Source organism: Aspergillus udagawae (genome assembly GCF_001078395.1).
Source record: "Aspergillus udagawae IFM 46973 DNA, scaffold_8, whole genome shotgun sequence".
Taxonomy (NCBI): domain Eukaryota; kingdom Fungi; phylum Ascomycota; class Eurotiomycetes; order Eurotiales; family Aspergillaceae; genus Aspergillus; species Aspergillus udagawae.
This window is the reverse complement of record NW_025091271.1, coordinates 1,478,908-1,505,964: the sequence shown is the minus strand read 5'-3', so window position 1 is coordinate 1,505,964 and position 27,057 is coordinate 1,478,908. Positions and strand designations below refer to the sequence as shown.

The window sequence follows — 27,057 nt, the reverse complement described above, 5'->3', positions numbered from 1 at the left end:
TAGAAGTACTCGAAATTCTGCCGAGTTTCCCTCATAGAGGCAGGCGGTAGTTCATGTACACAGCGCGCGCTAACCGCTTCAACTCTAGACGCCGGCTGTTGCTCTTCGCCGCCGATTTCACGACCTGCGAGTTTTCCAGCCAGACGCCCGGCGCAACTCCTTCCTTTGTCCAAGACCCCTTTGATCATTTTTATTATATCATCAGGATCGCCCTGTTGATATTATCTATCTCTCTGAAAGGTCAACCTTTATATTCCGTTGACTTGCTTCTCGCCACGTTGAGTAAAAGGAGCAGGAAAGGATAAGATAGCTCGTCCAACATGAACGGCGATACTTACTCTTCTTCGCGAGGTGAGAGATCTTTCTATCTCCCACAGCTTAACTGTAGCTGACCATGAGAACAGGAGAACCTGGCCGCTCAAGAGAGCACTACGTAAGTCGCTACAGCCGCGAAGATAAAGCCCTTCTAAATAATTGCTAATGAGGCTTCAACTGTTGACAGCGCGATGAAAGACGCGAACGCGGAGGTGAACGTGGAGGCGAACGCGGTGAGAGAGGGGATAGAGGAGAGAGGAGACGGTCGAGATCCCCCCATTACGGCGCCAGGGGTTCCCGACGTGAATACGAGGCAGACTCATACTCGTCGAGTCGCGACTACCGCGCCAGAGAACGGGAGGACCGCTACTCCGGCCGGAGAGACGACCGCGAATGGGACCGAGACCGCGGCGACCGTGGCGACCGTGGCGACCGTGGCGACCGCCGGCGCAGAGATTTCGATGACAAATCGTCTCGACGTGACCGGGATAGAGACTTATTCGAGGAGAAGCCCCGGAGAGAACGAGGAGGAGATCGCGAGCGCGAGCGCGATCGCGACCGGGAGAGGAAAGAACGGAAAAGAAGCGCAACCCCTCCACGCAAGAGGGAGCCCACACCCGATCTGACAGATGTGCCATCTGTTCTGACTAGAAAACGTCGTTTGACGCAGTGGGACATTAAGCCTCCTGGCTATGAGAATGTTACTGCTGAACAAGCCAAGCTTTCTGGTGAGTTGTGACTACGTGTCGTGTATCTATCTATATGTAAGTTGTGGCTAACATTTCTAGGCATGTTCCCCCTTCCCGGAGCACCTCGCCAGCAGCCAATGGACCCCAGCCGCCTTCAAGCGTTTATGAACCAGTCTGCTGGTGGATCTGCGGACAATTCAGCCCTCAAGCCCTCCAACTCGCGTCAAGCCAGGCGTCTGTTCGTATACAACCTGCCTCCCGGCATTTCTAGCGAGCATCTCGTGTCCTTCTTCAACCTGCAACTCAACGGCCTCAATGTCATTCACAGTGTGGACCCTTGTATCTCGGCCCAAATATCCGAAGACCATAGCTTTGCACTTCTAGAGTTCAAGACCCCCAATGATGCCACAGTTGCTCTTGCCTTTGATGGCATCACGATGGAGGAGCACGAAGCCGTCAGCGGAACTGAGAACGGTGCGGCCAAGGGGCTCGAAGTGCGCCGACCCAAGGATTATATTGTCCCGAATGGCAGCGCGGATCAAGAATACCAGGAGGGTGTGTTGCTGAATGAGGTCCCCGACTCGCCCAACAAGATTTGTGTGTCCAATATCCCACAGTATATTCCAGAAGAGCCCGTGACCATGCTACTCAAGTCGTTTGGCGAACTCAAGTCGTTTGTACTTGTGAAAGATAGCTCGACGGAAGAGTCAAGGGTAAGTGGTGTCTATCCGAACGCGATAAGGTTCTTACTGACTTGCCAAGGGTATTGCTTTCTGCGAGTACGCTGACCCCTCAGCGACTGCTATCGCTGTGGAGGGTCTCAACGGTATGGAATTGGGCGACCGGCATCTCAAAGTTGTGCGTGCCAGTATCGGAATGACGCAGGCCGCCGGGCTTGACATGGGAGTTAATGCGATGTCGATGTTCGCCAAGACTACATCGCAGGATCTGGAAAGCAGCCGTGTCTTGCAGTTGTTGAACATGGTGACGCCGGAGGAGCTTTTGGACAATGATGATTACGAAGGTGAGTTCTTCCATTAACGGGGCACTTTTCAAAATTTACTAACTCCGGTGCAGAAATTTGCGATGATGTACGCGAGGAGTGCTCCAAGTACGGCAAGGTCTTGGACGTCAAAGTGCCACGTCCTTCTGGCGGCAGCAGGCAGTCTCCCGGAGTGGGAAAGATCTATGTCAAGTTTGACACGGTAGAATCGGCCACCAATGCCTTGAAAGCGCTTGCGGGCAGAAAGTTCTCTGATCGGACAGTGGTGACGACATACTTTTCCGAGGTGAGTTTTCCCTAGGCCACTTCTTGTTGTTTTATTCTGACGGTATCTTGCAGGAAAATTTCGAGGTGAGCGCCTGGTAGTTGATACCCGGAGGGCTAGAATTCATCGATTGTGGTATTATCACTGGTGCTCACGGAAATAATTTGCAACTCAAAATCTATTCCTTTCCATTTGGACCTCGCTTGACCGGTGTTTGCAAACAATCCCTCGAAGGATCAAATCAATTGTGCTTGCATTGGACGATGCAATAGTTTGACCATGTATCATAGCAGAAGTGAGTAAGCTCGTGAAAGTCCGATCATCTTCTAAGTTGTAGTGATGTACCCTTGGAAGGATTGTAAGTATTCGTACTCCATGATATGGACTTTAGACGAGACTCCACCCAACACTGCTACTATGCATGAATACGAACACAAGAGGTTCAAATCTTTACTTCAAGTCCTGATCCCAAATCCACAATCACATGAAAACTGCCCAAGCCTAGCTACCATCTCTCTGACGCCCCGCTCCACTGCCGAGGCCGGTACACCATACGTTTTAGTCTAGACCTACCAGTGTCCACCCACGAACACATCCAGTGCACCACGCACATCAAACTCAAAACTAGTCTACCTGGCACTATTGAATATGAGTCCCAAACTTGAGTTGTTTACCCCATGGGGTAGTGAAAGAGAGATCCATATCCATATCCATATCCGCACCGATCAATTGATAGTCAACCATTCCAGCTTCCGCTTATCCGTGTTTGCGGGGTCGACACTCGACGCACTAGTAAACTATCTACTTGCAGATCAGCGAGTTTGACACCTATGCAGTCAAGGTCATATTGAGCTTATGGTGCTGAGTCTGACACACAGTGAGGCAGGTAACTTACTCAGCTCAGCTCAGCTCAGCCTAGGGTGGTAGAATTACACTTGTTGAAGGATCTTCACATGTCCCAGAGTTGCCATTGCCATTGCCATAGCCGCCACAAGAGGAGAATGAGGAGTTGGACCCGCCTATCGGCTGTAACGTAAAGTACTTTGTACTCATGATTCTTGTAGTGATGATGCTGATGCCTAGGTTTAGAGGAGGCAAAGTAGCCTCCATAACCCCGGAGTGAGGGATTTTTATGGAATATCGCGTGTGTAGTTACCATATCTCACTGCGTTATCTCTTGGGACTTCTGACGGCGTACGGGGGTACGGAGAACTCCGTGATAAGACCCTGTCTGATCTCGATTCGATAGTCGATATTTGTGTGCGCAGCATTCTCCACAGCAATATGGAGTAACTTATGGTCTCTAAGACAAGGTCTCAGTGATAGTGCCAATGCTACCTCGTACATGCACGAGATTACTCGTAAATCAGTCTACCGATTATTGATTAATAGTCTCTCTCGACTATACGAATCCCTGTCCTTAATGCAGGAACGGTACTGTTCCAAGTTTGGGTGTGGTGCATTGCATCAGCTACCTTACATGGATCTTCTGGACGGTGACCGTGACCCCTGACACTCGAATTCCATGGTCTAGATACTGCATCACTCATCTACGGTGAGAGTCGAGTAGTGCGAAATATCTAATTCACGTTGACATCACGATATGGCAAACTCAAACTTGAGTTTACCTTAGTCTGCAGTTACAGTTTACAGTTTACAGTTTTACAGACCTGAAACTCTGGATAGCTTAGACTACGCGTTCCACCGAGTCACTGACCTGGGTACGGACGCACTCGTACCCCCGTAGTCAAAGTCTATCTTCCCAGAATCCAATAACCCATTCTTCTAGAAGAATCGGCTAAAGCAAGTTGCAGCCTACAGGAGAGATTATTGGTGGTTTGTTTGGCCGTGTGAAGATAATCCGAGGTAGCTGGTGCAAGTGCCGAGTTTCAGTGTCAGATCGTCTCATACTGTTACTGTCGATGTTACAGTCCATGGTTCGTGGTGTGGAGAGTGGATACCTGTCATGGGATTGGAGTCGACAGCCATAACATAATTTTGAGGCGATGGTGATGGGCTTTCTATCACAAGGAGAAAAGTTCGTTGTTCGTCTCGCCCGTAAGGATGATGGAATGCGGGGAATCTAGTTCCAAAGTCATGGTGTGGGCTGCTTTTCAACATCCTTGTATTCTGCAAACTTTGATGGGTATGCATATGGAATACATTGTAAATCAGAGAATGCTGACGCCTGGGAATGATGTGCATGGTATTATCTTTTAGAATGAACGAGAAAGGAACAGAGAGCCAGAAGTAACGTTGCTTGGGTATACATTGCATCATCCAAAACCAATATACAAAGAATTTTTTAACTCCCTGAGCAGCATGACATAGCATTACATTAAAACCAAAGACAAAAATAGACACCAGTCTAGTCATCATCTTCCCGGTAGGCGGCCGGGGCGAACGTTGTCTTGGGATCCCAGTCGCGCCCCTGTGATGCGCTGGGCGGGCGCGGGCTGGAGAAGCTCATGGACGGCCGCACGTACCTGGCATCTCGCCCGAAGTGGCCATTCTCGGGACTCTTCGTCCCGGCCATGCGCGCAGGACTTGGCGATCGTACCATGGGCGATGGCGACTTGTAGGAGGGGAGTCCCGTGCTGTTGAGCATCTCGTAGGACCGCGTGTCGCCCAGCCGCGCGCGCGCATCAGCGGAAACGAACTCGAGACGGCCCTCGCCCCTGCCGAACATGTTCTTGAAGAAGTCGACCCAGCCGCGGAATAGTGAGGGGCGAGCAAAAAGGATGAAGTTCCAGAATCCGACCAGGGAGAGGAGGATAAGGACGGCGAGCAGTAGTCCTTCGCTGGGCCGAACCGCTGCCGCCTCCTTGTCGCATTTTTTCCGGTCACCCCCTGAGGCTGCCAGACACGCAATCCATGGAGTCGCCTTTGCCATATTCTCTCGGGTCGGTTTGAGGCCGCTGTCGAGGTCGATGAAGGTCACGGCGAAGAAAATCACATTCGCGATGATGATCAAGACTAGAGCTACGCCTCGCCATTGTAGTTGGAGGACTCTTCGGATGCGACGGTATGCTTGACGAGCGGACACGGTGCGGACGCTGGCGGAGTAGGACGGCAATCCCGAGCTATTTGTGGTTGAATCCGTGTCGAAGAGAGACTTGACGTAGACGTGGATGCAGTACCCCATTGTCGCCAGTTGGAGGATCAGTGCGGCAACGGAGAACGAGATGATGGGAATCCAGTAATCCTGCAGGCCACGATCGATGTTGATATGGCAAACGGTGCCGAATCGAAACGATACGCCCGTCAAGAGCAGCATCACCGTGAGCCCTACAGCCGGGACGACCCAACCGAAGATCAACGCTCCCCACATGAATTTCGGACCCAGTATCACTTCCCAGCATACCTGAAGATGGAAGGCCACCGTACGGAGAAAACCTAGATATCATTAGTACGAGTCAATCCACACTAGCTCAGAATCGTTCCCAACATACTCCATACTACCACCATCCAGCCTCCGAAAAGAAGAAGGGCACCTGTGAAAGCGCATGAAACACTAGAATGCATATCGTTGGGAGTGATCTGGTTATGGCATTGATCCGGTTTTACCCCTAGAGGGATAATGAACGCAATCTGCATGTCGGTTAATAACACGCCCTGTGACTCTCCAATGCGCCACTTTACTTACCTCCATGAAACATATGCCCAATGTGAAGCAGATGCTGAGGTAGTGGCGATGCGTAAATTTGACCGGGAGAACCGCGTACGACACAAGCAGGAAGATACAGAGTGGCAATATAGCGACACTGATCCAACTCGCAACGCTCGCTTTCTCGAACAACTCTGGAAATCGTAAAAGAGGTTAAAGTGAGACGGCTACTCTGCAACTCAAACACGCGCACAGTGTGAGCTTACCATCACCGTACGTCCATGCTGCTATCGGACAGGGTAAACAGCAAGAGATATCGCCCACAGGTTGACAATAACGACCTCCGATGACTAGCAAGCAAAAGCCAACACGATCAGCTAATGTCCACAACAGCAAGCCAGCAATAATCAGGGGAGCGTACATCCACCGGTGGAGGGGAAGAGATCCTCCTGAAGAAACGGTACCGGACACAGCCCGTTCAATACTGTACGATTCGTCATACTGGCAGACTTGTTCGTGTGACTTCTGCGAAATGCGATTGCGATTGCCCGAAGTTCATATCCCGTTCATGCAATGGTCGTAAGTATATTCTGCGAGTTGTTTCTGGAGGCTCAAGGGTGTGCACACCCCGCGCGAAGGGCTCGCAACCGAGCAACAACTGCGATGAATATAATTAAACGTTGCTGAGGTGAGGTATACAGTCAAGAGGTGGAGGAGGGGAAAAAGTGACAGAAAGCTAGATCGAGGGGCAAGGTAGTAAGATATACATGGATTGGAATAATAGGTCTACTTCCCCGAACCCACAGAAGATACTAAGGGTAACAAGCCAGGATCTCCAATGGTTGGGGGTGAGTAGCTAAAATAATACTGCTAGACTAGTCTGCAAAGTGGTAATGCCATCCATGCAGGCTCATACCTAGTCTCTACCTCCAGTAAGGGGACAGGAGGCCCGTTCACCCAGGGCACGAGTCCATCGTTCCGCCAACCCTCCATGAGACGATGATTGGATCTGGGATCAGTGGGTAGCCCAACCAGTTTCCTTCGAGGAACGTGAGACTTGAGCTTGGCACCAGGGGCATTGGTGTGGATAGTGGAAACGAAGCGAACGAGCATGCAGGAGGAAAGCACCAGTGAAGAAGCACAGAGTTTGTCGGGTATCCAATCGACTGGGGACGGAGCCGGCGACCATCAGAATTTAGGATGATTTGGGACTGTAACTGTAGTAGAAGTCTTAAGATTGGTTGCTGGACTTACCGTAACTTGGTAAGGAAAGGATCAGTCTGGGCGGGGGGCAACAAACGGCTGTGAACTCCGTTAGAAGATGGAAAGGAAGTCAGACAGAAACTGCCACAGTCTAGACTATCTAAGAAGAGGAAATGCAACAATTCTGGTGTCCGTCGCGAAACATCATTGGGTTTCAAGTTACCAAGGGTGGTAAAGGTGGAGTTCGCCTATGGTCGGTTGTATCATCAAAGGCGGGACAGCATCAGGATTGGAAAATTCATTATAAGGTACAGAGTATTATCGATACAAAGCTGGTAAACTTGCTAAGTTAACGATTATTATTATGTGTCAGCGGAGATGCGAACCCCTTCTGAAGGTTTGTAGTATCAAGCGTCAGTTACGTGATGAAAAATGAGTGCTCTGTATGTCGATCTGTTCTGGACATTGACTGACAATCTGATTCTTTGGATTAGCATTTCTCTGCTTTTTCTTTGTTGGGAAAGTCTGGGACATACTTCTGTCAGTTCCATGGTACGACGGGGTATTAGGTAGATTCCCTCAGGATAAGGAACGCACGAGGTTACCCGTCTTTCGGTAAGCCCCGTCTTCATCCCATCCTCGCCCGTTAGCCAAATTCAGATATCTTTGCGGACTACACATTCCTCGCCTGAATTATGAACGGTTCACAAGTACCTTAGGCAGCGGAGGTCCTCATCATAAAGACAAGACAGGACCATCCTCTTTTTCCTAGGCAATCTTCTTCCCAAACTCATTACTATTACAATAGGTAGTAATTCATTTAATAATCCATAGTCTTCCAGGGTCCAGATCAATGCAATTATTACCAGGTAGGTACCGTAGGTATGACCAATTCCTGGTACCTTACAGGTGCTGTTGGCTTATTATTGTAGTATTTGCCCATGGAGGCTTCGTATGCCTACATAAGGCCAGCCCGTAGGAGCTTTTGTATCAACCAGGGGTATCCAAGCCTCCTGTTGTAATTAGGCGAATAGCCATGCATTCAAGATGGATCTTTCTGTCCGCTAGGCCCAAGTAAGTTGGCCTGCCAGACGCTAATGGCTACTAAACGAACTAAATTCTGCATTGAAATTTATGAAAGAGGGGAAGATTCACGCTTGCTTTGTCCCTTTGATTGTCTCCCTCTCCTGCAAGTGGCAGTACAGTGGTCACTCAGCTGCTTACTGCTGCCATTTGCCCCTGGTACCTGCGGCGTCTGAACCAGGTGCATAAGCTCAGAGGAAGTCTTACAGAAGTTTAACTTTCTCTTCCTTCCTACCTACCGAAAGTTTGATTCTCGAAGCAATCACCAAGTATGAAAATAATTAGACGGAGAAACCAATACCGGCTGTGCCTTAGGGTTGCGAGCTGAGACGTCAGCAGAAGCCTCACTCATTCTGGGGACAGAGGGAACACGGCCTTTTGGAAAGTAATCGCTAATTTAGAAATAGGATCTAGATCTTGCCTAGGCAGCGATTCCGTATCCGTTCTCAACTTCTCCACAATGACAAGAATAGCAATGATATTCAATAATGCAGGATAGACACTTATTTCGTACCACTGTCGAATGTCAGGCACTTTGACTGCTTCCTAGTCTAACCGGCCAATCTCTGACGGAAAATGATGCGCATACCAATTAGTCTACAGACAGAATACAAATCCCCACAATCCCAAGCCTCTTTTGCAACCAGTCCTTCCCACTCTCATGAAGATTTCCAAATTTTGGGTCTCAGACTAAATCCTCCGTCTTCCGTTATCTGCACCATCATGGACCATCCCCTTGGAGCCGCACCGCGCACCAAGTTCTCACGTCCATCGGTTTCAGATCGATAACTAGTGGCCTAAGTACGCAGTAGGCTGTAGCAGAGCCAGGAACCACATAGTAGCAAACACTGGTCTTTTTACCATTCCAGGAATCGGGTTTCCAGACCATATCTAGGTAAGCAGGTGGTTGCTTGATGGCACAATATGCTTATTGATCGGCAGCCTCCGTGGACAAGGCACGCGGCATGGGTGACGGAATACGGGATAGACTAGGAATGAAGTTTCCCCAACAGTTTATGGGAAATCATCGCCTCAGAGAAGCCCGATAGTCTCTGAGCTTGCAAGACGGGTGTCTTTTTGTCCGGTTAAGCAATGATCTTCTCAGCAAACAATGACTCCAACCCATAATTTGCTTGATATTACTCCCTATCTACTCCGTATATCTAGTCGAATCATCAGAACTGACGTTCAGATAGTACTTTGTAAAGGGCTTGAAGCCTTGTGCTCTGAGATTCAGTACTAGATCGAATACCTAAAGTCTAAAATCGATAACTATGGCTGGATTCTCCTCCAAATCGAGCCTAAATAATGGCAACTCTCGGCGGTCTACATATGCTCAGCGTCACAATAATAAATGGAGTATGGGTTTTCTGCACAACACCCCTTGCTGAGTGCTGAATGTGGTTGCTTTTTTCAATTTCCTCTGGCGTCAGGCACCCACGTGGAGTCTTATATTATGGGAGCGGCCCCTGCTGTCTGGCATTAGATACTTCGAAGGTTTCTCCGTTGGATTTTCCACCCTGGTTTCTGCGGGCTTGGGCTTTCCGGGCTCTCCCCGAGTCAGGCACCACTGAAGTCCTCTGAAATAATGGTCTATAAGATTGACACGGCCCGTCTCACGTTGTGTGATGATTAGTATAAATTCTTACTGCGTACTCTCTACTCCAAACTGGTTCTACTTAGTTTCAAGAGAGTAGATTGTCGTGGTGATTGGGTATACAGATTGTTGTTTATATACGTAAATAAAACCAATAGCGGCAGGAGACTCCATCTCTGACTCGTTGCAATCATTGTAGTTCCGATTCAGAATGTCATAGCAAAGCCGATCCCCGACCTCAGTGAGGCAAATGTCGAACGACTACTGCAGCTACGCCGCACCTGTTGGCGATCAGCGCAATGGCAATAATGGTAATGTCAGAAAATAAACAATTACAGAGTAGACCAGAGACATACTCAGCCTCATGTTACGACGCGGACAAGCAGCAAACAGACTCTACTATCAGGCTGATTATCTTAACCCTTAGTCTAGTCATAGCACGAGAATTATTATTCTGGTGCACGCGAGGAAATTACAAAGCAGCCTAGACGGGTCCAATCCTTGAGGCGAGGTTGCGATTTTGCCATCAAACTGATGACACAACGGTGCACAGAAAGACTGTATTTTGTATCTGAGTTTTGCCACAGTCTTGCACGAATCTCGTCAATTGGCTGTGTGAAGTTGTCGCACACTCGCACTTATGCTCCATACAGTCCTTGGAAGAGGCAGGCTGAGCCCAGACCTCGTTGATATTGCAATGGTGCTAATTACTCCGTAGATATGAGACAACAGAACCAAGCTGAGCATTGGCATGGCATCAGCTCTTGATTACGGGGAACTGGTGGAATTGGCGGTGATTTGCGGAATCATCAGCAGCAATTAACGGCAAAATAGCATGCATTCGCTTGAGGCAAACTTTAGCGGCGTAAGGCACAACCAGGATTCGGTGGAAAGGAGAGACATGATAACTGACTGCTTAACATCTATACGACCATTATTGAACTTTCCCCATCCTGGCAGGCTTCCCTTGAATAAACAGAAGTAGAAACTATCCAGACTCGATGGGTTTATTGACCTCCAGCGTCGATGCTGCCTTCTCTTTGGTTGATTGACAAGCGAGTCACATCGAACTCCTCCCGCCATCGAACCAATCGGCCTCCCTTCCTTCATCCTTGTGGTGATCTGGACGAGAATTGGTTCACTCGCAAGCCAATCTACGATTATCACAGACGCTTCTTGATCATCGATCTTTAACTCTATTGATCACATTGCATGGACTCGATAGTCCATACGGGGTACCCTGTGGTCAACGCCCCCACGAAATCATCGTCTATTCCAATTAATCGACGTCTGCTGCAGCAGTCCGAAAGCGCTTCCTACATTGATCGTCACCCGTTCTGCAGACGCTGTCATATAGACCTGATTCGACAGTGCTTCGTACACATACCCTCTCATTTTTCTGTAGCGGTCAAATCGGGGAGCGTTCTTTCGTTCTCGGCTCTTACCCTGAACCTGGCCACATGATGTGATGTCGTTTGTCTGCTCCAATCCCGCTTCCAGAAAAGTCTCTTCTCTGGATTTGAAATCGTTGTGCGTCCGCGCCATGCGAGCGAATTGGCTGGCAAGTCTATGTTTGTCGACCTTCAAGAGTTGCGGTCATGTCGAAGACCCTCACGTGTTCTGGCTCCAGATGGGTGTCTTGCTATGCTTCATCACTTGGATGTCTGATGACTGGGAAGCGCACGAGACCACATCTATCGTTCCTGTCGATATTCTGCATTGATTTTGTCGCAAGCAGCTCAATTACACCTTATTGGAGGTCTTGAAACGATCGCCCCTCGACACTGATTTACTGATATGTCCGCCAGTATATCGACAGAAACAAAGGAGTCCTGGGAGGCAACCAGAATAAGCTTTGTTGTGAACCCACTCATCACGAGCCTGCCGGAGTTTGCAGCTGGGAAGAACTCGAAGCAGCGCGCAGGTTCAAGCAACTTCCGGGACGTAGGTCTAACACAACAAGATGCCCAACTTTTCGCTCCAGGTCGCATCCTGGTATCCGCACTAACTAGACTAGAGGAGCGCAGCCTCGTTCAAAATGACGTCGTCGTTCGAAATGTATGCTACGCAGTTCCCTTAAGCATGCTCCCGCAGAGGTGATACTATTCAAATGGCGGTGTGATCCCTCTTTCTCCGCAGTTTCAATAACAGGAGAAGAAATACAATACAATTCATCTGCGGAGCGACAAGGGAAGTACACCAGCAACTCAAAATTCAGATTTGGCTGTGGAGAGTCGGGGACTTCTAATGACTCCACAAGCGGTTGAATAACTCGGCCTCCATTGCCTGCATCCCTGTTCCTCCTGTTGAATATTGCATATGATATCACATCCAGGTGGAGAAGACCACCCAACACTAAACCTCTCCAGCACGATGCACTTTGCATAACACGGCTTGCTCAGAGTGCCAGAGGAGCAGCGGATCAATGACATTCTCGGATCCTCAGGCTGCTGGCATACAGGGTCTAAAACGTTCCGTGATACTACCGTCCGATCTGCGCAGCTTCAAAATCAAACCAATTTTTGACAATTGCCAGTAGGTTGATGTTATCCGTGATAACACGGTGCCCATCCTGTTTTTGGACCTGCTTGGTGAATGAGGGATTGCAAGCTGTATCAGCACTTACAGAGTACGGGGATAACACTTGTCGTCGCTGGTTTCCATTCGAGCTTCTCGGAAGTGAGGTATTAAGGGTATGACCGTTGGGTACGGTTACCACCTACGTACATAAAACCCAAGATAGGAAGAAATAGTATATCTTATGGTATAGAAGCCCTATAGCATTCTCTGCAGATGGGCAGATATCACTGACTACGAGTTGCCTGTTGAGAACCGAGGTTTTGTAGTCATCCACGGGGGGTGCAAATTTTATCATTTTTCTCAATCCCTATAACTAAACTGATATGCGATTCACGACTTAATGATCGACAGCTTGCGGTAAAGGGAGTCAAATCAGGTGAAGGCAATGCCCAAATAGATCTACCATCAAATCGAAGTCAGCAAGGATGCGGTGAAATCGTTGACGATTCAGAAGATGAAAGAAGCATCGTTGTCAGAAGTCCATTAAGATCATCGAAGCAGACCACAAGGATCTGCTTCTGACATAAGAGGTACCAGAAATAAAGTAAAAAGGTGTTGTCTCATCACATAGATAAATCACGAGGAAATTTGAAAAAGTTTAGAACATACCTTTTGCAAACTTAACTGAGAGCAATTGTGGACACGTTAGTCAGTCATATGTATGGCCCGAGAGCTGACAAACGATTCAATTGATCAGCATCAAGATCAGAACGTCGAATATTTCCGATAAAGGAAAATAATGAGGAGGGAGGAAAGAAGTAATGCGGACGTTGAAACCGCAGAAATAGTAAGAAAAGCTAAGCGAACTCCACTCTCACGTGACCCACACTCCACTACCCACCCGACACTTTCTCATCCATCTACACATCGGCTTCAATTTTTTACGATTTCATCCATCGCCAGTCCAACTCCGTCGACACACCCGACCAGCTCACCCCCGACAATAATTCAAGATGGGGTAAGTTATCGCTCTTCGCGATCAATGCGATTCGCAACGCATCACCATAGTCGCTATCCCGAACACTCGAACTAACGAACTCGCTACAGTCGTATGCACAGCAAGGGAAAGGGTATTAGCGCCTCTGCTATTCCCTACAGCCGTTCTGCTCCTGCCTGGTTGAAGACCACCCCCGACCAGGTCGTTGACCAGATCTGCAAGCTCGCCAGAAAGGGTGCTACCCCTTCCCAGATCGGTGTTGTCCTCCGTGACAGCCACGGTGTTGCCCAGGTCAAGGTTGTCACTGGTACGTTTACTTAATATTCGTCCGTTCCGCGTCTGCCGTGCGCTAACATCGCATTTTGCAACAGGTAACAAGATCCTTCGTATCTTGAAGTCTAGTGGTACGGTACCGTCCATTATCACTCCAATCTCACCAGTATAGACGAGGATATCAGGGCGAGGGTTTATGGACAAGGATGTACGGCGGTTGCTCTGAGAATGAGATGCACGAGCGTGGAGACACCTCTGCATGAAACCGCTGTTGCCCGTCTTGATCCCCTGCCTCGATTCCGGCTCTATCACTGGAAGTGAGAATATCTTTTCGCAGAAATGCAAAAGTTTTCTCTATGCCTCTGCTTGGTCAATCCACAGGCTGACAGAGAGATTTTTCGTAAAACAGGCCTCGCTCCCGAACTCCCCGAGGACCTTTACTTCCTGATCAAGAAGGTAGCGTTGCATTTTCTCATGCCCTTATATTTGCGCCTTACTGACTGTTTTAGGCCGTCGCCGTCCGCAAGCACCTTGAGCGCAACCGCAAGGACAAGGACAGCAAGTTCCGCCTCATTCTCATCGAGTCTCGTATCCACCGTCTGTCCCGCTACTACAAGTCCGTCGGTGTCCTGCCCCCCACCTGGCGTTACGAGTCCGCCACTGCCAGCACCCTTGTCGCTTAAGCGGCTCGCCATCTCTCTGGTCTTGGTGTGTGGTTGTTGGTTCTGTGACATTTCGTCATCAATGAGGAATTTCGCTCTGGCAACCTGAGATGGTTGCGGGGTGATCGACTAGGACTCTCCTAGTGTTAATGCATGAACGATCCTAGATACCTCTGGTCGCGAATAGTCGAAAATCAAAACAAAATTTTAACCACCTGAGATCTCCACAGTAGCTTGGACGTAGTTTCCTCGATACCAGTAAATATGACTAGGGCCCTGCAGGGTATGTGCTATAAACAGCTGTACATCACAATTCTTCTATACACTATCCCAAGTATGTGCGGGATCAGCTCGCTCGTCTAACCTCCTTTGCAACCGCGTTGCAAAGCTCAACTCTCACACCCGCTCCAGTAAGTACATGAATCCACAACCTCTGGGTATCACTCAAACGATCATTTTCAGACTTAACCTCCGCGAACATGACTTCCTTCTTCTCTATATTCCACAGAAAGAGATCAGGTATCCCCCCACCACGTTGCTGATACTCCTGAGCCATGACCTTGCAAATAGTGGCGAGGGCTTCGCCTCGAAAACACTGGACGATCTCAATCAAGTCGTTTAGCTCAAAGGACCAGTCGATGCCGATGGCGCAGGTCTGCTTCGCTGATTCGCGCTCATGGATATCGCGGATGATTCTCTCAGCAGCGCCGTTCGTTATTTCTACCAGACGGTAATTGATCTCTGATGCGCGGGAGGGGTAGAATGCATCGGTGTGGAGATCTAGCGGACAGGTTTGAAAGGGTGTCTGGAAGACATTAGGGACGTAGGTGAATAGGATGTCGTAGAAGAGGTAACCGAACTAGGATTTGTATGTTAGCTGTGAGATCATGCGAGATGGAACAAGGCATACCAAGGTTCTGACGATCCCTCCTTCTGCGTGGTAGCCCTTCCAGCCATGATCCCTATACCAGCTCAAACACATGCTTTCGACTCTGCATTCGCTTCCGCCTTCTCTCTCGTCAATCCAGATGGTTGGGCGTCCTCGCCTGGTCGAGGCTTCCTCGCTTTTTCCTGAACCGCGAGCTGGTGAGTCCTCTCTTTCGATTCGTATACCCTCAATCGTCCGTACTTCTGGTTTGGCCAACATGACATGGCCAAAGTCGTGTTGCTCACGCTTGACTATTTTTAAAGCCCTTTCCAGCTTTGTGATCCGCTTTTGAAGATCATAGTGGTATATGAGATGGCAGTCCGGGTCTTCCAGTCCTTCTTCGCATGTTCGCAGAGCAATTCGTTTCCAGTGTTTCTTCTGGAGGTCCTCGCACCGTCCATCAGAAGGTGTAAGAGCCCACATATAGTGTTCCTCCAACAATGCTTTTCGTTGATACCATGCGCCACGTCGGGCAGCGTGGAACAAGCGCTGGCCTAGCAATTCACACAGGATTTCGTGTTCCCGTTTGTGTTCTTTGAAGCGCCCGAGCGGATGAAGGCCTTTATGAATGATCCTGGTATAGACCCAAGCTGGAGAAAAGCGACGTAAGTAGGCGCCTTCACCCGCTTCGTAGACCGTGTCTTCCTTGCGCTGTTCCTGTTCGAGTAGAATTTTCCATCGGGGATAGACGTCTGTACAAACGCGTTTCACATGCTCCAGCCTTTCCTGGGTGGGAGTACCGTTGAACTCAAGTAGATTGTCTATTTGATGTTGTTTCCGAAGTGCCGATTCGAATTCAAGCAGAAATTCTCTGGATGGGAAGATCGAGCTAGAGCGACATACAACATACGCGGGAAAGTTTCTGCGGGAGATCTTCGCAAGAATTATGGTGGTAAGGGATTTTTCCGTCCACTCTGTGGACCTGTAAAAGACAAGATGGACTCTCTCGAAGAGAGCATAAGGCCCCGGCGCAAGTCTGATGCAGTCGCCGGTATACTCAAGTATTTTCTGAATATAATGGTCATCTCGATTGACAGCAGGAGGTGAGTCGTGCTCTTTATCGTTCCAGTTAAGACCTGTCTGTCTCTGGCTGGACGCGCGAAAGGCTTCAAGCAGCTCCTTCTTGCTCTTGCCTTGAACCTTTGCGTCCTTTGCAAGGACTTTGAGTTCTTCAAGGAGTAGCAGAGAGGATGCCTCCTCCAGAGTCGTTATCTCATCAGTGTCATCGGCGAACCTGAAATGAGCGAGGTCCGCACCACTGCCGGAACCCATATCTTCAGAGGTACTATCTGAAGATACTAGAGGAATAGGCAGCTTACGGCTGGACCGAAGATCAGCAACCGCCTGGGACATATCACTAATGTCGGAGTAATAACCCAAGCGATTGATGCGATGCCAAGCCGAGGTCTTACGAAGGAAGAGCCGTACATATCTGACGATAGACTATCAGCTTGTTCCCGATGATGCATCCGATGGCTCGACTCACAAGTATTGGGAGTCATACGATAGCTCCTTCCATTGTTTGAAAACCTCTAATTCCGCCTCATTGAAAAGATGGGCTTCTTCCTCCAGCACAGTTTCCAGTGCCAGATTAAACGCATCCACATAGATCGAGCTCTTTCCCTTCCGCCATTTGCCGTTGTGAAGCCTCTGGCGCAGATCAGGCTCGTCATCCTGGTCTACTGAATGCGAAATCTCGTACTCTTCGATAGCTTGTTTATCTGTAGGAATATCTGGTAGCGAAGACTCTAGTTCTGTCTGGCTGTTTGGGACCGGGTTCTCGTCCTCGACCGCGAAATCGCCGGCGACTTGGGCCGAGGGCAGGGCATCCCATGTATCTAACGGACTATCAGAGCTATCGACTTCATTTTCGTTGATGCTGGAATTCTCTTTCCGAAGTGCGACTGTTCTGGGACTTTCTTGACCCTCTTTAGAGGTAGTCTTCCTGCGCTTCATGGGAGGGCGCGACGTGTCCCAGAAGTCCAGAAGGGACATGCTGCCTCGGGAGATTTGAGCTGATCATTCGAGACGAGGTTTCAGAGACTCTCTGTGAACAGCATCCATAATATTGATTTTTGATTGCCAACGACGCGCTGACACAACTGTTATTGAAGTCTGAAAGAAACCACCCCCATTACTTGGCACCCAAACGTCGTCACGAAAAGACGCGAAGTCACATGAGTTTAATTGAATTTTGTACCAGTTTGATATGTTTGCAGCCTGAACACCTTGCAGGCAGTAGTAAGATAAGCAGCGCCGATGAAAGCGCACTTGTACGCATCTAAAGTAAGCGCAAGAATGATGCCTTCTATCCTCGCAGTCTGTATATATATCATCTTTTGACATAATAGTAGCCATGGCGGACGCTCCTGTGAGAAATACCTCCCCTTATGACCATCCCCACAGTGGAGAGCTTCTTGAAGCTCCGCCCGCAAGCTCCGCCCTGGGAGATCTTTGTTCGATCTAACTGCGACATCACTTTTGACTTTCTGTCTAATCTTGCCTATTGCTTCATTCCTCCCTTGCTTCAATCAATCATATCTGAGATTGCTACGCCTCCATCTGACTCCTAGTCTTTAGTCACCCGGCTCGGCCGCCTCAATCAAGAAAGAAGGACCCTCTACGTCCTCTGCGCCTCCGAACAATTCAATCCCACACAGTGATCCGACCTCCGCACCAAGCGCATTACATCTAGTCAACATGGGCAACGGAGCAACACCCGGCAGCAACACCGGTGCAGCAAACACCCCGCGAGCAGAGTCGAATACCCCCGCAGCGCAGGTCCGTCCAGGCGGCGCGCCCGCACGAGTATACATGAACGAGAAGATAGTGCCGTACTTGCTTGAGGGGATGAAATCCGTCGTCAAGGAACAGTGAGTGGCTTCTTATCGCTCGTGAAATGCGCGTGCCGCGTAATGGCTCAGTGCAGGGCGTTGCGCGGGACAAGGATCATTCACGCGACTAGTACTAATACCACCTTTGCAACAGACCTTCAGATCCCCTACGCGTGCTAGGCGAGTATCTGATTCAGAAGAGCAACGAAGTCGAGGGCGGAGCGGTCTCCACGAAGAAGTCGCCTGAATAGGCTGGCGATAGCGGCGATGGCGTTAGCGAGCGCTGTGAATTCCACCGAGGATTGGTTACCTCGTATCTACTGTGCCTCGTGGAGCGAATTTCAGAAAAGGCAACTAAACGCTTACGTCTGCATGAGCGCGAGCAGCATACCGTCCCTTGACTCAGAGCAGTTGGGATCCTGATGAGAAGGGACATGGACTCTCGCCAATATCTGTCTGTTCCACGGATTATTGCTGTGCTGACATTAAATGCTCGACTTGAATTATTCAGTCCTGCGGGAGAACGAGGGAGAACATCCCACCACGGGCAAGAATTCCAGTCTGTGTCGCAACCTAGATTTCAGCGAAGGTGCACGCCTTTTACCTGCATATTGGATATAGCGAGAGTCTTAATCTTAAGGTTGATATTGCCTCACTAGAGGCGATGACTTGATATCTCCGTTATATAAATCAAAGTAATAATTTTGTATTTCTCGCCTGGATGCGGCCTGGCGGTTACTGTAAATATATATATATATATTTGGAATGTCATTCAGCAGTACCCTTGAAATCACATGCCCCGTAATGAACAGAACGCTGAGCAGGGCTGGTGAAACAAGATCAATTGGATAATAAAGGATATACAATACCGACTTATGATGACAGTCAACAGAGTATTGTAATAGAAGTTGATTCTAACACAGCGCCTGAAATCGGAAAGATTAGGGTCTTCAACAAGGCTTCACCAAATGATGACTACTCCACTCATGCATAAGGAGAATGTCGCTAGGAGCAGATTTCTCATACTAGAAGAAAACTACTAGGCACCATGGATTTCTGATAACAATAACCTTGATTGTTAGTGTCGCAGGAGAGCCAGATGAAAGAACCATCACCACAAGGCTAGCAGAACGTTGGAGGAGAATGAGAAAGGAGGGTTCTACCCAAAAACTTCGAGCAAGGCAAGTGGTTGAATCGAAGTTATTACTGTACCTGACGTTAGTATCCTTTTTCCTGATGTTTATCCTTACCTCTCGAGCTATTGTCATTAATCAGTGCCATCCACATGAGTCAACCAGCCACTTGAGGATGCGGCGGCAGGCCTGTAGATAGTGAATCAACCCAGGGTATTACTGTGGACTAAGTTGATCCGGTCCGGCGCAACAAGAGATGCCACCTGGAGAAGGCTGTCCTTGGGTTGGCGATACTACAGGCACAAAAAAACAGCGGCTGTGGCAGAACTGGCGAGGAAAAGCCGGATCCCGTTCAGTCAGTTTCTTTCAAACAAGGCGTAAGAACAGAAGTTTTGTGTGGGTGGATGGGCCGAAGCCATTTTGTTTGTTTATGTGTTTCAGGCCGAATACAATCGAGTCGTTACGTAGAGAAAGCTGTATAAGACGCAATAAGGCGAAAGCTGACTAGCGAGACAACGACCAAGTTTTCCGGAAGAGTTGCAAATGTAGCAGTGCTGACCCATGAGATAATCCGAAGAATTACAACGTTATTGTGAAAATTTGTTTCTCTTTCCCTGCCGCCATATTTCCCGGGTGTATCGAAGCGATGAACAAATGAAAAATATCAGCCTGTGACCGAAGAGAGTCGACACAGTTCTGTCCTGGCCATTATTTCTTGCTTTGTTTTGTTTTGAAGTGGTTGAGAGATTGGTCGCAAAACTGGTGGCCTTCCGATCGGCAAGACATGTGAATGTGAAGACGACTTTTTTCCTTCGAAGACAAGAAAAAAAAATATCACGCCCTAGGGTCGGCAGTCGAATTGAGACCCAATCGCAAGGGAAATCCTCGAAATAGAAGCGTTTCAAGTAACATGGAAAAGTAATGGCACGTCACAAGAGAAAGGGGCAGGAGGATAGGAAGATGGGGAAAAGCCAGCGAAAATAGGAAAAGACTAACACGGGGAATAATTACGTTGCATGAACTCGGTTCAAGTGTTGGCTTCCCATGTCGTCAATTCACCTACCGGCCACTGTATCTGTCTTCGCCACCACGGGGTTCATAAGAGCGGCCAGCGTAGGGTTCACGGGCAGGAGGGGCGTCGCCGTAGCTGGGAGGGTTAGCATCACGATCATAATAGCCACGACGATCGTCACGGCGAGGCTCGCGACTGTACCGCTCTTCACGGCCACCACCACTACCGGAGGCGTAGCGATCAATGCCACCACGGTAGCTATGGTCGTCACGGTACTCACGACGAGGATAGTCGCGGTATTCGCGGCCTTCGCGGCCTTCGCGGCCTTCACGGCCACCACCATAGTCACGACGATCACTGTAGGAGTCATAACGACCATAACGGTAATCGTCACCACCACCGCCGCCGCCGCCGCGACGCCAGCCGCCACCGTGAGGTCCGCGTCTGTCATCGTAACGGTCACCACGGCCACCGCGGCCACCACCACCAGGTCCACGGAAGTCTGCGGAAGAAACGAGTCAGCAGTTGAATTGTATCCTTGAGCCACAGTGTATGAGGACTTACCACGCTTGGGGGGTCCGAAGTATTTGCCGGGAGTAGGAGTTCTGGGGCGGCTACGACGAGCCTTCTCAATGCTCAGAGTACGGCCCTCGATAACCTCACCCTGGAGACCCTCCTTGGCAGCATCAGCTTGTTCGGCAGTGACCATCTTGACGAAGCCGAAGCCACGAGACTCCTTGGTGTGAGGGTCCAGCATGATCGAGCAGTTCTCGACATCGCCGTACTTCTCGAACAGACGGCAGATATCGGACTCGGTCAGACGAGGGTGGATACCAGTGACGAAAAGGTTCGAGCCCGGGTTGATGGCACCTTCTTCATCATCGTCGGGCTTGCGAGAATCGACAGGGGGACTGAATAAGAGATGTCAGCGTGCTGGTTCATGCGATACAAAGGAAGTGATAATCTAAGAAAGGGCGAAATTACCGCTCATCGGCACGTCCATTGGGCGAACGGCTGCGAGCACGATCGCCCCGAGGCTCATCGCGAGGAGAAGCGCTGCGGTCGCGAGCGAAGCGAGGTTCGTCTGAAGTTGAGAGAAGCAAAACAGATTAGTACTGCGACCGCTGTGTTGACGACTATGACAGTTGTCGATCGGGATGTCTTTAGGCAAACACATACCGTCGTAGCGACTGTTCTCGTTATCGTATTCAGCAGACATGATGTCGATTTTGGAATAGAGGATGAAGCGAAGAAAGCGGATAGGTGATAAGGGAGGTAAAACGATGAACGAAGCTTGTTACTCGAAAGAGCGTGCGAGATGCACGTCCTGCAACAGGCTGTGGTTGAATGAAGGGGAAAAAAAGGAAAGCGGAAAAATCCAATCAGCAACAGTCGCGGATTAGACTAGTCTGCGTTAGGAATGTTGAAAATCCGAGGTTATCAGATTCCTTAGAAGAAAGAGAAGTAGAAAAGGAAGGAGGGATGAAAGAGATGGGAGATGAAGGATGATGGGAGATGATGATGGTATGGTGAAAAGGAAGGGGGAGATGGAGCAGGAAAAAGCGAGGCGAGCAATTCCAGACCGGGCGCGGTTCTCGTGTGGATGGCGCCAAGCCCCAGCACGCCTGGTGTTTGCCTTCAGCAACCACAAATATCTGCCAACATGGAGTATCTTCTGTCGACAGATCAGTACAAACTGAGAAAGATTCTACTATCTACAGATGAAAGAAATACTTTTTTGCAGTAAACTCAAGGGGCAAATCATCGGTAATCAATTGATTCTCATTCTTAGTAAAGAGCACGATGCGCAAAACAAGCGCAAAAACAATGCTTCATTGACGCGGTTATAACACCCATAACACGCCGTTGTTCCCATCTCTAAAGGTTCGAATTAAAACTCGCAAGGGGAATAGAAAAGGATTCAAATCAGAATCGCAGAGAAGAAAGTAAGTTTGCTAAAACCATGCTCGCAAGTACGTCGAAGAATCACTTGAATCCACGCCCTCGCCTCCGAGTTCGATGGACTTTCACAGCCGTCTCGCTGGTTTGAGCGTCTGACGCAGCAGCAGCTGTATCAGTTGGCGCTGAGTACCCCTCCATCTCATCGTCTACCAAGTCTTTCAATTCGTCCTCATCCAACTCACTAAGCTCCTCACTCATCCCCCGCATGACATCGCGGCCGGTCCAGCGTTCTTCGTGGATAGTCGTTCCGACGGGATCGAATGGTTGCATGTACCATAGAATACCACCCTGCGACAAGGGATGCTGCGGATCACCCTGAAAGCTTGGTGGAGGCGTAATAAGCCCTTTCTGGGATTCAGCCGGCTGTGCGAGTAATGGCGGGCTATTAAGTTCCTCCTTGCTTGGCTCGGCTTCCTGCTGTGCTTCAGCACTGGTGGGAATTGTTGCCGATGCTGCAGGAGCGATCTGATTTTCCGGCTCAGTCACCGCCGCCGGGGCAGCAAGTTCAGCAGAATCAGTCATGGGAGTATCCTGTACTTGAGCATCTGGAATAGACTGCTCATTCCCAGTATCAGGCATGGGAGTATCCTCTGCCTTCCCAGGTAGGGCTGAGGAAGATGATTCCTCTTGAGGCTCGACTTTGGCAGAAATTTCAGCTTTACCGCCAACGTTCTGTTGCATACCATCCGGGACTTCACTAGTGACCTGATTATCGATATGTGTCTCACCTTCAGCCGGCTCTGCAGATCCTTCTTCCACGGACCCTCTTCGGGAGAGGACGCTGTTCTCAAACATAAGATCCAGCTCTTTTAGTTCCTTCTCGAAAGGCTTGCGGTTGAGTTCGCTTTCTTTCTTGATCGCATCCTCGAGAGCGGGCTGGATGGCTTTGATGATGCGCTTAGCCAATTTCCTCTTTTCACGCTGTTCAAGAGGAAGTTCAGGAGCCCGCCCGCTGATCTGCATCTGTAACTCAGCAGTGTCCCCGGCAGGTTGCACCCCGATCTCCGACGTGAATATGGAAGCTAGGTCGGCCGAGAAGGCTGCAACCGATGTGTAGTACCGCTGCTGAAGTTTCTTGCGTAGTGAAAGCAGTCCTTGTTTGAAGACGCCCTTTCCATCAAGCCTAAGATGCCATTAGCGAGAAACTTCTAACCCTTCGATGACCAGAGATAGAATACTCACCCTTGAGCTTTGTCATAGATCGGCCAGAGCAAAGGGAAAATAGGAAAGTATACGGTATCCACAATGGACCTTAAAAGTTCCGCATCCTTCAACTTTTCCCGCTCGCGTTTCTTTACTTCATCGCACAGCATCCTGAGCCGATCAAGGTCGTACGACAATCTTTCGCCGAATTCGATGCGTCTCTGCAGTCGCTTGCCACCACTGACCCCCATGGCGACATAATCTCTTCGTGTCATCTCCATTGACGAGAAAGTTTCTAATGACAACTGCAGTCGTTTCAAAAGAGCTGCCCCTCGCCTGGCTTCGCGTTTGAGTGTCCAGTACTTGCAGGCATCTTCGGCATATTGTTTCCTCTGCCGAACACCAAAGCGCTGAAGGGACGCCACTACAGAATTAAGGACAACCTGAGGAATAACAGGAGCACCAGACGGGAGCTTCCATATCGTCTTGGGCGGACCAATGCGCTTCCTTTTGTTACCACCAACAGTAAGCGTGATGCGCGGGGTATGTGGCCTTTGTCCATCGAGTTCGCCAGGCTCAGCTCCCAAAGGATGGGATGGCTCCAGCGACAGAGCGGCCGCCTGACTATCACCCCATTGCCTGCCTTGCATTGTGTTGCGGTAATACTCTATAGCATCCGCCGTAGCAGCATCGGTGCCATGCTCCAAGCGCCAATCGTCAGGGACATGCTTATCACAAAACGCCTTCAGAAGGTGAGAATCCATGATGGCAGGAGCTCCATGGCCGGATTTCATCTTGAGGTAAAGCTGAGCACGCCGTGCACAGGTAGGATGGAAGGCAACAAAGCAGTTTTTGTTGCTGCACTGAATTGAAGCTCCCATTCGCTGCTTGCAGATGTAGCAAGTTAGCTTCCAACGGCTCCGGGGAACTTTTTCAACATCAGTCACCGGCTCCATGAGGGAGGGATTGCCAAGGGACACCTCTGGGATCCATATGGCACAGAGTAGATGAGACCACTTAGAGCTTGTAGTCTGCTTGAAAGCACCCTCCGTGTTCGGGCAGAAGATACAGTTGACGGATCCCCGTCCAATCAGCTGGCACTTCCGACACAGCCATTGCCCCTCAGGGATGAAGGGAACACCGTAACACTCTTGATGTACCGCAAGATCACAACCATCGCAGAACACGATGGCGTTGGAGTTTTCGCAATCGCCATCGTCACAGATAGCGCATTTACTGTCTAATTCCTCGCCCGGAGCAGTCGTTTCTCCATTCACGGCTGCTGCGGAGCTTGACCGGGGGCGTTGTGTCTGTGGAGGCTTCGGGTTCGGCTTCGGTATACGCTTTTCCAGAGTATGCCACTCTTTCTCGATTTTCGTCATTGTAATCTCAAAGACAGCTGGTTTGATAGGCTCCAACTGCTCTTCCCTTCGCTTCGCATTGTAGTCTTCCAGCCATTTCTCGTCTTGCTCATCCATGTCATATTCAACTCTGCCAACCGACGCATTGACTTCTCCCTCGGTGGTGGGCGGGTTGATAATATCCAGATCGTCCTCTTGCGCTCCCTCAGTCATACGAATCATCTGCCGCTCATGACGGACGAAAAGATCGCTTTCTTGGTAGCCCACACTCGCCATCGTCCGGTCCACGTAGTTCTGCTGGCCAACACCCGGTTGATCATAGAAGACAAACGGATCCCGCAACCGGAACGAAGGCTTTGGGAGGGTGAGCCTCTCACGGGGATTTGGACCCGGTGGCGGCACAGCTTTCTGCTGAGGAGTGATACCGAGGGCATTCAGGATGGCCTCAGGACGACGCGGAGGACGACCTGGTTTGCGCTTGATAGGTGAAGGAGACGCGCCACTGGTATGCAGCTTGATAAGCTCCGCTAACGGATCCTTGCTCCCATTAACATCGATACCGTTCAACTGCAATATCTCCGTTATGGGTGTCGACGGAGCCGGTTGATCTACTTCCTCCGCGTTGAAAACTGCAATTTTGGCATCAATATCCAAGTCCGGATGGAACTCCTCCCAGCCACGCTCCTCACGCGGCTTGTAACCGTCTCCCTGCTGTAGGGCCAAAGCGGCGGCGGTCGACGAGCCATAGCGACCACGACTCTGCGACTTCTCCCTTCTCAGACGAGCAGAGGGGGGAGTCGTCGGAACAGGGGGAGGTGGCGGCGGGGGAGGGAGGAGAACTGGTTGCGGTTCAGGTTCAGGTTCGGCTATGGGTTCAGGTTCAGGCTCAGGCTCAGGCTCCGGCTCCGGCTCGGATTCAGGTTCAGGTTCGGGTGCATGTTCGGGCGCAGGTTCCGGTGCAGGGCGACTTCGCGAGGACGAGCTCCGTCTGATCGGGGTTCGTTTGATCTTGATGGGTTCGTCCACGTCGATTTCGACATATCTCCCTCCACCTCCAGGTCCTCCGGGAATGTATCGTCGTTTTTTGAGAGGGGGGCCTTCGTTGGCTTCAGGGACTGGCCCCTTGAGAGTAACTTTCGGGCCCTTTCGCGAGGCCCTGCCGGCCGACAAGCGATATTTCGACGAAGAATACGGCGCCATCCTAGAGAAATCTCATGAAATGGCAGAGCCTAATTGAAGGTAGCTTAATAAAGCGTCCCTGAATGGCAGTTTGTTGAGTTCGCCGCTGAGCCTCAAAATTCAAATGTAAAGATTCCAGGCTGCGCCGTGCTTTGCAGAGAAAACAAATCAAACAACATAGGAGCGCAACTCATGACTTGAACAGTGCGCGGAATGAATCTCATAAAATCAGCAGTAAATAGACGGCTCCACGGCGGCCATGACGGGCGATGGCGAGGGGCGACGCGACGGCAGCTGGACGTCCGCAATCCACTACTGTCAATGTCTTGGCGCTAAGCCGCCCTGGGCCAGCCAGAGCGGAGACTCCACCCCGGATCAGATATTCCCAAGCAACGCGGAGCTTATCCATCATTCTCACTTACCTACGACGGAGCAATCAGCTTGTTCCAGGATGAGTGGTCCCGGTGAAGAACGGTATGCATCCCCGTATAAAATTCTTTCGAGTTAAACAAGCCAGATCTTCTCACTGACGGTTGTCCCTCTAGATGGCGCGGAGGTCGTCCGTACGATCAAAACCGCCAGTCGGGACAGAGACACTCTAACTCGAGGAACATGGGCGCACATAGCGGGAATCGCGGCGGACAGAGCTCAGCTCCCTGGACGGATTCTCGCGAGCCACTCGCCACCGGGCCGTCTCAGGAGCAGCACGTTCCTGTGCGCGGGTTCAATGCTGCAGAGTTGAAGGCAGCTTTACGGAGAGGTGGGTATTCTCTGGTCGTGTACTCCATTCTGTACGATTTGCTAACATTGATTGGTGTATCTTCAGGCCCAGGAGGTAATACCCGTCCATCGAGCCGGAATCTACATGTCCGCCACAAGCAGAAGAGTCGCTGACCACGCGCACCAGAGCCCAAGCCTTTCTTCTACCGACCAAGTGGAAAAGACGCAAACAACAACCGTGCCAGCGGACCCTGGGGTACAAAGCGTACGTTGTTATTCTACCGATTTGTCACTTTCGCTTAGTTCAACGCTGTTAACACACGGGCAGCCAACACGATGGCGAACGGAAAGGACTTCTTCCTTGAGCTTCGCAAGCAGGTGACCGCGTTGCGCCAGGGAGCTACTGTTCCTGGAGGTTGATTCTAAAGGAGTAGTATTAGCTCTCAGGCGAAGAAGAAACATACGGGGGTGGTACCGTCGTCAAGCCGAGTCTGAAGCAAGGCTTCGGGGGCCTCGGTCCAGGAAGCATCGAGGATATGCTGGCTGCTGCTGGCTTGCGCTGATTATTACC

The 27,057-nt window shown here is 50.1% G+C and overlaps 8 protein-coding genes across 8 annotated transcripts; 4 read left to right on the top strand and 4 right to left on the bottom strand.

Annotated features, from left to right (window-relative positions):
- Positions 1-320: 320 nt before the first annotated feature.
- Positions 321-2,373, top strand: Aud_010005 (splicing factor u2af large subunit; the record flags this gene model as incomplete). Its single annotated transcript, XM_043294848.1, has 7 exons — positions 321-351; positions 405-433; positions 503-1,043; positions 1,104-1,717; positions 1,767-2,028; positions 2,082-2,293; positions 2,347-2,373. 7 exons carry the CDS (start codon positions 321-323, stop codon positions 2,371-2,373), a joined length of 1,716 nt encoding a protein of 571 aa, XP_043150783.1.
- A 2,267-nt stretch (positions 2,374-4,640) lies between these two features.
- Positions 4,641-6,379, bottom strand: gprM (the record flags this gene model as incomplete). Its single annotated transcript, XM_043294847.1, has 5 exons — positions 4,641-5,668; positions 5,725-5,863; positions 5,919-6,073; positions 6,146-6,229; positions 6,301-6,379. The coding sequence occupies 5 exons, from the start codon at positions 6,377-6,379 to the stop codon at positions 4,641-4,643; spliced, it is 1,485 nt and encodes a 494-aa protein (XP_043150782.1).
- Positions 6,380-13,295: 6,916 nt separating this feature from the next.
- Positions 13,296-14,235, top strand: Aud_010003 (40S ribosomal protein uS15; the record flags this gene model as incomplete). The annotated part of the gene is made up of 5 exons (XM_043294846.1): positions 13,296-13,300; positions 13,390-13,586; positions 13,651-13,683; positions 13,962-14,008; positions 14,062-14,235. The coding sequence occupies 5 exons, from the start codon at positions 13,296-13,298 to the stop codon at positions 14,233-14,235; spliced, it is 456 nt and encodes a 151-aa protein (XP_043150781.1).
- Positions 14,236-14,560: 325 nt separating this feature from the next.
- Aud_010002 (fanconi-associated nuclease 1) lies at positions 14,561-17,137 on the bottom strand (the record flags this gene model as incomplete). The annotated part of the gene is made up of 3 exons (XM_043294845.1): positions 14,561-15,073; positions 15,125-16,574; positions 16,629-17,137. 3 exons carry the CDS (start codon positions 17,135-17,137, stop codon positions 14,561-14,563), a joined length of 2,472 nt encoding a protein of 823 aa, XP_043150780.1.
- Positions 17,138-17,842: 705 nt separating this feature from the next.
- Aud_010001 (DPY30/SDC1 family protein) lies at positions 17,843-18,227 on the top strand (the record flags this gene model as incomplete). Its single annotated transcript, XM_043294844.1, has 2 exons — positions 17,843-18,015; positions 18,131-18,227. 2 exons carry the CDS (start codon positions 17,843-17,845, stop codon positions 18,225-18,227), a joined length of 270 nt encoding a protein of 89 aa, XP_043150779.1.
- Positions 18,228-20,168: 1,941 nt separating this feature from the next.
- On the bottom strand, positions 20,169-21,340 carry Aud_010000 (RNA recognition motif domain-containing protein; the record flags this gene model as incomplete). Its single annotated transcript, XM_043294843.1, has 4 exons — positions 20,169-20,623; positions 20,686-21,032; positions 21,106-21,205; positions 21,301-21,340. The coding sequence occupies 4 exons, from the start codon at positions 21,338-21,340 to the stop codon at positions 20,169-20,171; spliced, it is 942 nt and encodes a 313-aa protein (XP_043150778.1).
- A 767-nt stretch (positions 21,341-22,107) lies between these two features.
- Positions 22,108-25,787, bottom strand: Aud_009999 (putative PHD finger domain protein; the record flags this gene model as incomplete). The annotated part of the gene is made up of 2 exons (XM_043294842.1): positions 22,108-23,206; positions 23,266-25,787. 2 exons carry the CDS (start codon positions 25,785-25,787, stop codon positions 22,108-22,110), a joined length of 3,621 nt encoding a protein of 1,206 aa, XP_043150777.1.
- Positions 25,788-26,025: 238 nt separating this feature from the next.
- Aud_009998 (uncharacterized protein) lies at positions 26,026-26,906 on the top strand (the record flags this gene model as incomplete). The annotated part of the gene is made up of 4 exons (XM_043294841.1): positions 26,026-26,240; positions 26,312-26,526; positions 26,674-26,751; positions 26,815-26,906. The coding sequence occupies 4 exons, from the start codon at positions 26,026-26,028 to the stop codon at positions 26,904-26,906; spliced, it is 600 nt and encodes a 199-aa protein (XP_043150776.1).
- Between the last annotated feature and the right edge of the window lie 151 nt (positions 26,907-27,057).